At 33.2% G+C, this 12,932-nt stretch overlaps 1 protein-coding gene across 3 annotated transcripts in view; it reads left to right on the top strand.

Moving 5' to 3' along the window:
• The window catches only part of IBTK (inhibitor of Bruton tyrosine kinase), a 90,721-nt gene that overhangs the window by 28,051 nt on the left and 49,738 nt on the right, over positions 1–12,932 (top strand). For 2 of the 3 annotated variants that reach the window (XM_043439722.1, XM_043439719.1), the window contains exons 7-15: positions 279–396; positions 486–666; positions 2,631–2,754; positions 4,976–5,153; positions 7,946–8,123; positions 9,322–9,921; positions 10,888–10,974; positions 12,341–12,423; positions 12,505–12,542. In XM_043439722.1, the coding sequence (XP_043295657.1) occupies positions 279–396; positions 486–666; positions 2,631–2,754; positions 4,976–5,153; positions 7,946–8,123; positions 9,322–9,921; positions 10,888–10,974; positions 12,341–12,423; positions 12,505–12,542 (1,587 nt within the window). The remainder of the gene's footprint in view (positions 1–278; positions 397–485; positions 667–2,630; positions 2,755–4,975; positions 5,154–7,945; positions 8,124–9,321; positions 9,922–10,887; positions 10,975–12,340; positions 12,424–12,504; positions 12,543–12,932) is intronic. The other variant, XM_043439721.1, reaches the window with a different exon arrangement.

The following is a 12,932-nucleotide window of genomic DNA, read 5'->3' as shown; positions in this document are numbered from 1 at the left end:
TTTGTTAACCAAAGTTTAATGATTCGGTGTATGTAAGGTTTTTTATATGTTAAAACTGCTGACTTAAGGCGGCTGCACCAAAATGTCTTACGTTCTGAGAGGAGTTGGGGTCAGTACTAGTGCCGAGATCTGTTGGTGATGACTGCCGTTAGCACTTGAAGGGGTCACTGGCAGCAAGTTTGCCCTGTATTGGCTACCCTGGTCTGCTGGATCTTTTGCAAAATTCCATTAGTTTATAGATACATAATCAACTGAAGCCTCACTTGTCTTTTGAATAGATGCAGGCAAAGTATCTGAAAGGAAGGACAATCATTGGAGTAGCAGCTGGAAGGTTTCATACCGTGCTGTGGACTAGAGAAGCTGTTTACACTATGGGACTAAACGGTGGACAGCTGGGTAAGAAATCCAGGATGACAGTATCTGAAAAGTAAATTGTGTTCTTAAAACGGATATTTTGTGATTTATTTGTTGATGTAAATTTTTAGGTTATTTACTAGATCCCAATGGAGAAAAGTGTGTAACTGCACCTCGTCAAGTCTCTGCCCTTCATCATAAGGACATCACTCTGTCTTTGGTTGCTGCTAGTGATGGGGCTACTGTCTGTGTTACCACAAAAGGAGATATTTACTTACTTGCAGACTATCAATGCAAGAAGCTGGCTTCTAAGTATGTATATTTCTGTGAAAGAAACATACCTTAATTCAACTCTTCCGGCAAATATCTGAGTTTCAGCTCTGTGTTATTCTCTGAAGTGTCAAATGGGTACATTGAATGGTGGGAAAGTCAAGAGTTTTTGCCTAAGATGATAATCTTAATCTTTTGGCAAATGTTCAGTAAATATATGTAAAAGTTCTTTGTAGGGTTGTAAAGAGTATTTCTGAATTATGATAATACGTGGTTAAATATGACCTGTAAGTTTCCCTTTATGCTTCAGGTGCACAGAGCTAGATTAATCATAGTTCTTGGTTTGTGACACAATCATCTTTACATTGTTAATCATATTCTGTACCCTCTACTCAGTCCAAGTATTTATACCTAATTGGTGTATTTTCATATTTTTGTATAGCCAGTTGTTATATGATAACATATTATAGTAACATGTGGTAAATAAGTAGTTGGCTGTCTAATCAAAAAGTCAGTTAAAGCAGGGAATTATAAAGCTTAAGGTTTAAGTATAGATGAGTCAGTTAGCTGGAGTTCTTTTGTGCATAAACCATATTTGTAATGTATTATTCATTATTTCATTTTGAGTGACTTGAGCAAGTGCTTAAAAAGAATTATAAGTAAGTTAAGGGCAGAATCCTGTATTTTTCATACATTTTCAGTATTTTATATAGTTGGTTAATCTGTATCTGACTAATTTTTTTGCTTGTCATATTTTTTGTGTCACTTTAAAGTATTCTTTTATAGAAAGTGTTCTTCTCAGACTATTTTGTTGGTTTACATATTTCATTATAAGTGTAGTAATAAATACAAGTAGAGAAATAGATCTTTGAACAGGTATAATAGCTCAGTTAGTGGGAGTAGGCGTGTGAGGGAATTCTAGAGAGTAACTATCCAGCTTTTAAACTAGTCAGGGATTTGAACTGAAATACAACAGAATGTGCTTTTGCTAATGCTAGTGAGATGGTAACTTCATGAACAGATACCATTATGAACAGAAGATGTCAACCATCGATATATACAACTTATTTTCAGTGTATAACAATTGGAAAATTATCAATTGTAAGGTCATATTTCAGTTATAAAAACATGAAAATGTGATCAAACAAAAAAAAAAAAAAGAAAATGTGATCAAACATGTTTCTTAGAACTGATTATGTAGGTATCTTTCTGAGCATGAGATGATTTGTGGATTGTTAGAATTTGTTTTTACTTTGCATTTATAAAACTTACCCTGACAACACTAAGTTACATAGATATGTTACATCATGTTTTGCCTAAGAAAATTCTTTTGTTACAGGATAGTAATTTTGAAAAGGAAAACATATAAAAATATTTTTTAAAAATAATTTTTATTTTATTTTTTAAAATAAAATGTAAAAATACAATATTATGTTATTTAAAATATAAAAATAAAGTATTTTTAAACATTTAAAAATATCTGAAAGAGAGGACAGTCATTGGAGTAGTAGCAGGTAGATTTCACACAGTGTCATAGGCATCACATGTGTGGATATAATGAAATGTGTAATGAATTGGCTAGTGGATGGGTTATTAAATTAGCAACACCAATGGTAGCTATATCTATTTAAAGTTGCCCACATTTGAAATTAAGGATTTCTGTCTTGTTTTGAGGTTTAAATTTTTTCTGTTAAAAATGCAGATAACATAGGAGCTTTTTCGCCTTACCAGTAATTTAATCTGGGGAGAATACATATGTTAGTACATGGGATTTTAGATACATAGCATGTGTATCTGAGTAGGTATAAACTTGCCATAGAAGGAAATGGTCATTGTGTAGGGGAAACTCATAAAAGGAGGGACTAAGGATACCAAAGGTCAAATCACCTTACTTTTATCTTTCACAGCAATCACCCTAAAGTATTGTTTGAATAGTCATTTCTTTAAAATTGAGCTTGTAAATTATAGAAAACATATTAATCTAGAATTTTTTTTTTTTCATTCAGACAACTGAACTTGAAAAAGGTTCTTGTATCTGGGGGTCATATGGAATACAAAGTTGATCCTGAACATTTGAAAGAAAATGGGGGTCAAAAAATTTGCATTCTTGCAATGGATGGAGCTGGAAGGGTGAGTATATATTTATGCAAAAGCTTAGTAATCTTGTTCTCAGTTGATAGCTCTAGAGGACCTGATAATGTAAAACTGTGTTGCTATGATAGTGGATTCCTACTGACTTTTGTTTCCCTACATGTTTTTGTCCCTACTTGTTTTTGATGTCCAGTACTAATTGGTTTGAAATACTAATTGGTATTTCAAAGAAAGTATGACCTTTCATGTTGCATAGTACTGCCTTGTTAAACAATAGTTTAAAATTTCATTTATTGAAAAATATTCATTTATTGTGTTTAAAATAAAAGTAAGGGATTTGATGAGTTATTTGATATATACAGTAAGTATTCAAAAATGATATTGAATTAGATATGAGGTATATAACTACTCTTTTAAAAAAGTAAAAAACTAAGCTGGCAGTGTTAAAAATATGTAATTGGAAATTTTCTCTCAAATTTGATCTTAAATGTATACAAAATACTATATATACAGAGATTATAACTATCATATAGAAAATATAATGAATTTCTGGATCACTATATAATCTCTGGGACTTCCCTGGCAGTCAGGTGGTTAAGACTCAACACTCCCAGTGCAGGGAGCATGGGTTTGATCCCTGGTCAGGGAACTAAGATCCTGCATGCCACCTGGTGCAAGTGAAAAAAAAAGCCTCTCTTGTCTCTTTTCATTTAAGTAAATAGAGTTGTAATTTTCATTTCTCTGATAAAATTGTCAACTAAAAATATGTATTATACATTAGAAACACTGAATAAGTTTTACACTGTCACTGGAAAAACAGATTGCTATCTGCTTTTTGTTTATAAAATAAAAACATACAATAAGTGTATTGAGGTTTTATAAATTGCTATAAAAATTGCAATTTTAGAAACTGAAGAATTAATCATAAAACTCCACCTACTGGTACATTATAGGCATAATTCTGTGATGGATCATTTTATTTAGGGAACTATCTTTTTTTTTTTTTTTTCAAAAATTCCAGAAACAGTTATCCTGCTTTATAAATAGTTTCATAGTATCACTGGTGCTTTAAAAACTTTTTTAAGCATAAAGGTGATATTAGCATGTCCTTTTATTTTATTTTATTTTTTTTATTTTTATTTTTTTTTAATTTTTTTATTAGTTGGAGGCTAATTACTTCACAACATTTCAGTGGGTTTTGTCATACATTGATATGAATCAGCCATAGAGGGAACTATCTTTAAGAATTAGAGATCTAATTTGTACTGAAAGAAGGAAGCAGAGGCATAGAATTGCATTTAAAAAGTTGAATATTAAAAACATTTGACTTTGGGATATATTTCATGTACATTAGTAGAGATCTAGATTGTTTATACATGTGGATATTTACTTCCTGTAAAATTAATAACTTTACTATAAAAATGACAGACAAGCTCTGATGGTATCAGCTAATCAGTAGAGTCTATATTTTGTGTATATTACTTGAGTGACCTTGGCAGATACCATTCTGTGCTTTAAGATTCTTAATTATGAGGGGATTGAGCTTTTCAAGATCAGCAGTATTAATTTTTCAAATGAAATCATACTTGGAATGCCTGTCTACGGTGTAGATGAAAAAAAAGGTTTGCTGCTCTAGATAGAGCTGGATTGGAAAGCCCAGCCCCTCGTCTCCTGTCATTTTCAGTCCTTGAGCAGCAGCTCCTGGGCCATTTCTCAGGAGCACTAAGGCTGGCAGAATCAACTGGAAGCCGCTGAATTCTATGATGATTGTTCTGTCTCTTGAGATTTTGTTTTACTTGAGTTACGCAGACATCTTTTTTTTGTTTCCCTCGAGAGTAAAGTTTAGATTTTCGTAGGGTGGTTTTCATTCTTCTTGTAAATATTACACTTAAGTCTGACATTCAAGTTTTAGCATTAAGAATTTTGTTTTTCTTTAGCATATTGTATGCTAAACATTGTAGCATATGTTTGCTCCAAATGAGTAACACATTGTAGCATATGTTTGCTCCAAATGAGTAACACTGAACATTACTTCTTAAGAGAAGTGTCTTTGAAGTATTTTTAATGCTTCATGTTTGCTTGATGTGTTTTCTGAAACATACACCATCATGGCTTTTATATATATCTTTTACTATGGAAAAATGAACATTGAAACATACTGAGAGCTCTTATTTTTTGAGATAAGATTTGTTGATTTCATTTTTTGGTTGTTTAGATGCTATATTGCTTTCTATTCCACTGTAATTTGGTTTTATCTTAGGTATTTTGTTGGAGATCTGTCAACAGTTCTATGAAGCAGTGTCGATGGGCCTATCCACGCCAAGTCTTCATTTCTGATATTGCTTTAAGTAGAAATGAAATTCTTTTTGTCACACGAGATGGAGAGGGATTTAGAGGGAAATGGTTTGAAGAAAAAAGAAAGAGTTCTGAAAAGAAAGGTTAGTTCATATATGTGAATGGCATGTAATAGTACCTTCTAGCTAATGTTTAATTTTGTGCTTATTTATTATTAGGTTTAACTGACAAGTGTTACTAGGTTTTACCTCTGTATCTCTTCTTTTGATTTTGGTTTGTCTGTGCAGGTAAACAAAGGGAATTCAATCCACTTAAATCCTAAATTTTCAACCTTATATCTGTCAGTATGCCCTGAAATCATGGCACATTCTCATCAGTAACAGAGGCTGAGCATTGCTAATCTCTAGCCTTGGCTCTAGGGACAGGGCAGTATAAAATTAAAAACAAAAAAACAACAAAAAAACTTTGCAGGTGGATTTGAACAGTCTTCCAAATTCCTTTTTTCCCCCCTCTCCCCAAATTGAGAATTGAGTGGCTTATGCTTTGGGGGTGTTTTGGGGGCTTTTTGTTTTGTTTTTTACATGTTTGAATATATAAAATGAAACTTTCATAAGGTGTTTTAGGATTTAGAGGAAGATTACAGGAAGAATAAGGTTTTTATATTCATTGAGAATTTTAAAAAGTTCAGCTCACTTTATTAAACAATTTATTTTAAACAAAATAATTGGAGGCAAGTTTTATGCATTCCTTGATGAATATAAAGGAGAGCTTTAAGATGCTAGCATGGAAAATAGGAGTTATTTATTACATTATATAGTTCATTTTTGATTTTCTGACTATGAATTTACAAACTTGTGGATTGCTTAACATTGTTTTTTTTTTTTTTTTAACTCTAGTAGCAGCTTTTTTCTTTCATCCATAGTTAGTAATCTTTTTTTTTCTTTCCAGAAAAACTAGAATTCATTTACCTCTTCACATTTCATTCCTTCCACCCTAGCCCAAGTCACATCAAATGGTCACTGCGAAAAATGTTTCCTTTTTTTCAACTCTTGTTTCTTTTTATTTATTCTCTTACCAGAGTGAGCTTTTAAGATCTGATCCCAATATTGCTGTGTTTAAAAACTTTTTGATGGTTTCCTCACTTCCTGAACATGGCCTACAAGGCTCCTGCTCTGACCCTTGTCTGCATCTCTGAACTCCTCTTGAGTTCTCTCCCTCTCATTACCACTCTCCAGACACACTGACCTTCAGGTATTCAGTCTTGTCCACTTGTGGTTAGTCCCAGGGCCTTTCTAGTTTCACATCTCAGCTTAATTTATACTTCATCAGAGTTGTTTTCACCGATTATTTAAACTTGGTTACCCCTTTTAACTTTTAATGTTCTCTTTGTATTTTTATCATGTAGCTTAGTTTTACTTGTTTTTATGTATTTATCTTTGTGATTAATTTTTCTAATGTTGGTCTCCTATCATATTATAAGATGGCAAGGACCATGACATATAGTCATTATATCCTCACAGTGAAATAAAGGTTTCTTTGGAATCATTAGCATTCAGCATATTTCCTTCCCTCATTAAGTCATCTATTGAATGAACAAATTAGTTATTATATACTAAAAGATATATAAAGAACATTTATAATTACTCAGGAAATTATAAACATATTCTTCAAAATTATAAAGCCACAAAGGAATGATTTTTGGATAGTTTATTGATGTGTAGTATTTTATTTCTTTATAGATTACACAAGTCTATAAACATTTAAGGTATATTTACTATGTGCTGGATATAGGGCTAGGTTTTAATGATACAAAAATATGTAAGGTGGGCCCCTGTTCTCAGACAGTCATGAGTTTGTAGGGGCAATAGATACATTTATAAATATTTGCAGTTCATGGAGACAAATACTAATTTGCACATAATAAGTTTTTTGAGTGTCAGGAAGATTAGTAAATCCCTGTGAGTAAAAGAGTGAATTTGAGAGTAACCAGAGGGTCTTTAACTAACTTGTGTTGGAGCCCTTAGAACTGTGCCTTAGTCCTAACTAGTCTAAAACTGGATTCACGCTCTCATGCTTACGTGTCTGCTTCTCACTGGTTTTAAGTAAGTGGCTGTCTTTCACACCCCATTGTCCCTCACCCTCTACAACCCACTGGTCACCAAGTTTTGTCACTTCCATCTCAAACATTTTTGAAATCTCCACTTTCTCTAGTTTCATTGCTACAACCTCAGTCTTAGAGTGTTCATTCTTTTTTTTGGACTCTTAGTTTTATCAGTGATCTCTTTGTCTTTATTTGCTTTAAACATTTTTCATACTACAGGCAGAAACATTTACTTGCATGCACGTGTCATATTCTTCTTTCATATCCCCAATCTGACTTGTACTGATAAAATCATTTGTTTAACATCTGTCTTCTCTGCTTGATTGTATATTCCAAGATTGTAGACGCATGCTGTGTTGTTCACTACAGTATTACTAGGGCTACACTGAAAAGTGCTATATCACTGTAGCACATGTGGTCATTCAGATATTTGCTCAATAAATGGAAGGAAGGGGGAGAAGAAGGGAGGAAGCAAATACAATTTTTAATGGAAGCTGAGGAAATTTCAACGGTAGTATAACACTGTATTTGCCTTTTAGACAGCTTTGGTTCCAGTGTGGAGGACACAATCATGAGTAATTGGGAAAAGAAGAAAATTTTTAAAAAATCATGAATAATTGAGAATTGACCTACCAAAATTTCTTCTATCAGACAAATAATATATAGGGTGTAAATTATGTTGAAGAGAGAGAAGATGTAGTTCTTCAAAAGGACTTAATGCAGATAAAAGATTTCCCTGTTCTCCTAATCGTTTTTCTATTCCATTTACTCCTAAATCGTTTTAACAGTTTCAATAAAGCCTTGATTAATGAAAGTTTATTTTTTTCTTTTTAGCAGAGATTTTATCAAACCTTCATAATTCCTCACCAGATGTGTCTTGTGTCTCTGATATAAATAGTGTGTATGAAAGAATTCGACTTGAGAAACTTACTTTTGCCCATAGAGCTGTTAGTGTCAGCACAGATCCAAGTGGATGCAACTTTGCAATCTTGCAGTCAGATCCTAAAACAAGGTAAATGTACACTTGTCTATATTAAATTTCATTTTTAGAAGGAACAGTCATTGGGTTTTCTTTTGTTTTCAATAGCTCCTGGTACAAATTTAATTGAAGAGCTGTTGTCAAGTCTTAAAGAGACTTCAGACATATAATCCTATTACTAGGTTACCTCAAAGGTGGAATTTGTTATATTGGAAATTATGAGTGATTGTTCTTGCAAAAGGATATTTATTGAAAATGTTGAAGGTAATATGTACATACACACAGAATTTATTCATATCTTTGGTACTTCATGAGGTCCTGTAGGTTCTCAGATTTTGAGAAATATAAATATTTGTTACATAGTTTACAAAACTTTCTGACCATTGAGTACAGTGGGAAATGATAGAAGAGGTAATGTAGAGTCATCTGGAGGGCATTGTGAATCTCAGTGCAAATCTTCTGTCAGGTTAGTACAGAGATGACAGGTTTAAGATAAATATCAAGGGTCTTACTGTAGAGGGGAAAAAGTCCCTAGAGACAGGATTATCATTCCTCCTGGTTTGCCCAGGTCTGTCCCAGCTTGAGCACTGAAAGTTTCCTCTCCTGGGAAACCACTCAGCCCCAGGCAGACCAGGGGAGTTGGTCACCCTACCGAGAAGAGTGAAATGTAGATTGGGAAGGTAACGATTGCATGCCTACAGTACTGAAAGAACCAGGGGTATGGACTGATGTATGTGTGTGTATTTATCTTTATTTCCTTGAGTTTCTAACTTATTCTGGGATCTGGGAACTGAAGTATTTATTTGCTGTTCTGTATATATTCTTCTCCGCTTGTGAGATGAAAGAATATAAACAGGAAAAGGTTGAACACTGTACTGTACTCTTTTTGAATGTTTTTAGTTATACTTTTAAAAATACATTTAAAAAATTTCTCCAAAAGTCATTCAAATTTATGTTTTAGTGTTTCCTTATAGAAACAGAAAACTCTCCTTTCAAAGGAAAACTTAATTCTAGTCATGTTAGTTTAGAGGAAATAAGATACATAAAGGAATAGAATATATTTAAAGGGTATCTAAAATTATGTGCAATATACTTATCAGAAATGTCAAATGAAAGATTTTCTAAGTTTAATAAGTAAAAAAATTATACTTAAGGAGGGATGCTCTTGGTTTTTTGTGTTTTCTTTTTTTCATTATTTTGAAAGTAAAAATAATTTTTGTTTTATTTCTAGCCTTTATGAAATTCCAACCGTGTCCTCCTCATCCTTTTTTGAAGAGTTTGGCAAACTTTTGAGGGAAACGGATGAAATGGACAACATCCATGATGTGACATTTCAAGTTGGCAGTAGACTCTTCCCTGCACATAAATATATTTTGGCAGTGCGTTCGGACTTTTTCCAGAAATTGTTTCTTTCGGATGGTACTGCATTAGACTTCATAGATGTTTACCGGAAAGATGAAGATTCTGCAGGCTGCCATCTCTTTGTGGTAGAGAAGGTTCATCCTGACCTGTTTGAATATCTTTTGCAGTTTATATACACAGATACTTGCGACTTTTTAACTCATGGCTTCAAACCAAGACTAAATTTAAGCAGAAAACCAGAAGGATATCTGGGCACTCCAAATTGTCATTCGAATAAAATGAATTCCCATGAAGATAATCAGAAGTCAGCATTTGAAGTTTACAAAAGTAATCAAGCTCATACAATTAGTGAAAAGCAGAAGAGTAAATCCAAATCTTCCAAAAAAGTAAAAAGTGTTGGGGAAGATGATCCTGTAAAAATGTTACAAAATGTCGCAAAGAAATTTGGTCTCAGTAATTTAAGTAGTAGGTATGACTCCTCCTTAGTATCTATTCATGTACCTCATTATGTCTTCCTTTTAGAAATTCTGCTTCTTGTTTTTTTTTTTTTCTCCTGCTCAACTTTACTTTGCTTTTGCTCCTGCTTCTGATCTTGGTCCTTCTCTTCCCCTCCCCACCCTCCTCCATCCCCTCCTCATCTTCCTTTTCTCTTTCCCTTACTTTCCCTCTCTCTCTCCTTTTCTCTCCCCCTCCCCTTCCTGTTTGGATCTGTTTCTTTCTTTTCAGGGACCTGTGTTTCTCTGTTTTCTGCTAAAGCTATCTCTAGAATCCCTGGATTAAAACATTAAAGGATAGGAAGACTGTTCGTGGATTTGAACTCTCATGGTGTCTCTGTAACAGGGATCTGGAGTGGCAGGCAGTGTGGTATTCTGCAATGAGTTTCTGTCTTTGGAGTTGGACCTATATGTGCCTCTTAGCTCCACTGTAACTAGCTAGGGCAGATTTCTTACTTCTTTGAGCCTCAGTTTCTCAGCAGATAAAATGAGAGGAATAATGTTTACCTTACATTATTGGTGTAGTTTGGTCATAAAGCATGTGTACAGTGCTTGACAATGTTTCTCGTCTTACAAACCAGATTTTTTGGAATTCTCTGTTTTTAAGGTATTTATGTTGCCTGTGGCAGTATAACCTTAGTTGTGGGGCAGGAGCCAAGGGAGGAGAGTTTATCATGTTTTCTAATTGAAACCATGAAGGGTTTTGTGTCATGGCTTTCACTTGTTTTTTTGTCGGTAATGATGTTTAACACATTTTGAATATTAAGTAAAATTGAAGGAGACTGGATGACTTCTTTATCACAGAGTGGGGGGTTTGCTGAGATACTCTTTTAGGTGATACAAATTATATAATCATGTTTAGATGTGGGCTCATTTGTTGGATTTTTGTTGTTTTGGTCGGGGGAATATAGTCACCAATTGTTACTTTTTATCCTTGATAGGTTAGATGGAGTCAGATATGAAAATGAAGAAATTAGTATCATTGCCAAGAAAACTGGTAGTAAGCCAAAGCTAAATCAGAAAAAATGGTAAGTTAGGAAATGAAGATAAACTTTTCATCTCTAGATTTTGGGAACCTGACTGGAAATAGAGCTCTCTTTATTTACACATGTATGCAGCAAAATGTGTATGTGGACACCCTCTCACCTTTATTCATCTTTTTCATGTCTGGAAATGTTGAAGAATTGTTGAGGCAAATGGGTAAAATATTAACTGCTCAGTAAGACGTAGAGTTCATTTTTTTTTTCCTGATTACTTTCTAATGAAGAATTTAAAAAAATTTCCCTAAATTTTGTATTTTTTCTTAAAAATAGGTAATGATGTTAACCCAGAAACCGAAATAATTATGCCTCTTCTCTTCATCATTATGAAGATTATTTCCTTTAGTATAAATTTTTTTCCAAAATAAGTATATTATTCTAAAATATGTTTATTATTAAAAGTTTTTATTTTTAATAAATGAATGGATAAGGAAGCTGTGGTACATATACACAATGGAATATTACTCAGCCATTAAAAAGAATACATTTGAATCAGTTCTAATGAGATGGATGAAACTGGAGCCCATTATACAGAGTGAAGTAAGCCAGAAAGACAAACACCAATATAGTATACTAACGTGTATATATGGAATTTAAAAAGATGGTAACAATAACCCTATATGCAAAACAGAAAAAGAGACACAGATGTACAAAACAGACTTTGACTCTGTGGGAGAATTCGAGGGTGGGATGTTCTGAGTGATAGCATTGAAACAAGTATATTATCAAGGGTGAAACAGATCACCAGCCCAGGTTGGATGCATGAGACAAGTGCTCAGGGCTGGTGCACTGGGAAGACCCAGAGGGATGGGATGGGGAGGGAGGCAGGAGGGGGGATCGGGATGGGGAACACATGTAAATCCATGGCTGATTCATGTCAATGTATGGCAAAAACCACTACAATACTGTAAAGTAATTAGCCTCCAGCTAATAAAAATAAATGAAAAAAAAAAAGTTTTTTATTTTTAGGTATTTGTCTCTTGTAGGTAGAAAATTTTAGAGAAAAACCTGGTTGTATATAGACTGTGCTTAGCATGAAATAGGTTGTACAAATAAAAGTGAATTAATGACCTTTGACTGTGATGCCACTTAGTGTCATATTAATCAGCACCTGCCCTGTATTGAAAAAGGAAAATTAGAAAAAGCTTTCTTGAATATTTATCTGTATGCAGTTCCTTTTACAAATACTATCTTCATTGTAAGGCCTTTTTTTCCCTATAGTGGAAGGAGATAAAATATTTTATTTGTATGTATACCCTCAAGTTGTTTGCTATATGCCACCTTTAATTAGGAGAAAATCAAAAGTTAAGACAATTCCTAAAGCTTTTGCTTCAATTAAACTTTTTTTTTCCAGTTCTTTTTTATGTGATGTGACCATGAAATCAGTGGATGGAAAGGAATTTCCTTGTCATAAATGCATTCTTTGTGCTAGACTTGGTAGGTTTACTTTTTTGTTGGTTGCAGATTTATTTGTTTTGGTATTGTTTCCTATTCTTAATTGATTCTTTTTTCTTTCAGAATATTTTCGTAGTATGCTGAGTAGCTCATGGATTGAGGTAAGATTTAAGTAGAAACCACATAGGCTGCTAATTATGCTTTATATCTTTGGGAAATTATATACTAAAGAAATTCTAAAATATTTTTAACTCAGTTTTTCTCTTGTATTGACTTTATTTATGCTTAAACTGGCAGGAAAATAGCAATTTTTTGAAATTAAAGTTGTTGCAAAATAGTTACTTAAATGAATTCTCCATTATTATTTGGAGTTATATGTGGAATACCAGTTTGTTTCTTTTTTCTCAGATTTTCTTGATTCTTTTTCATGTTACAAGGCATTTTAAAATTAAATGTATCTCATTTTAGCTTTGTGTTTTAACATTATATTCTTTTGTATCTGATGTGATTCCTGTTAAAAGTTTTTCACACTGATCACCTCAGTCAGATTG

The sequence above is a fragment of the Cervus canadensis genome, chromosome 20 (assembly GCF_019320065.1).
Source record: "Cervus canadensis isolate Bull #8, Minnesota chromosome 20, ASM1932006v1, whole genome shotgun sequence".
Classification (NCBI taxonomy): Eukaryota; Metazoa; Chordata; class Mammalia; order Artiodactyla; family Cervidae; genus Cervus; species Cervus canadensis.
Note: the sequence above shows the minus strand (reverse complement) of the source record. Positions and strands in the feature narration are given on the sequence as shown.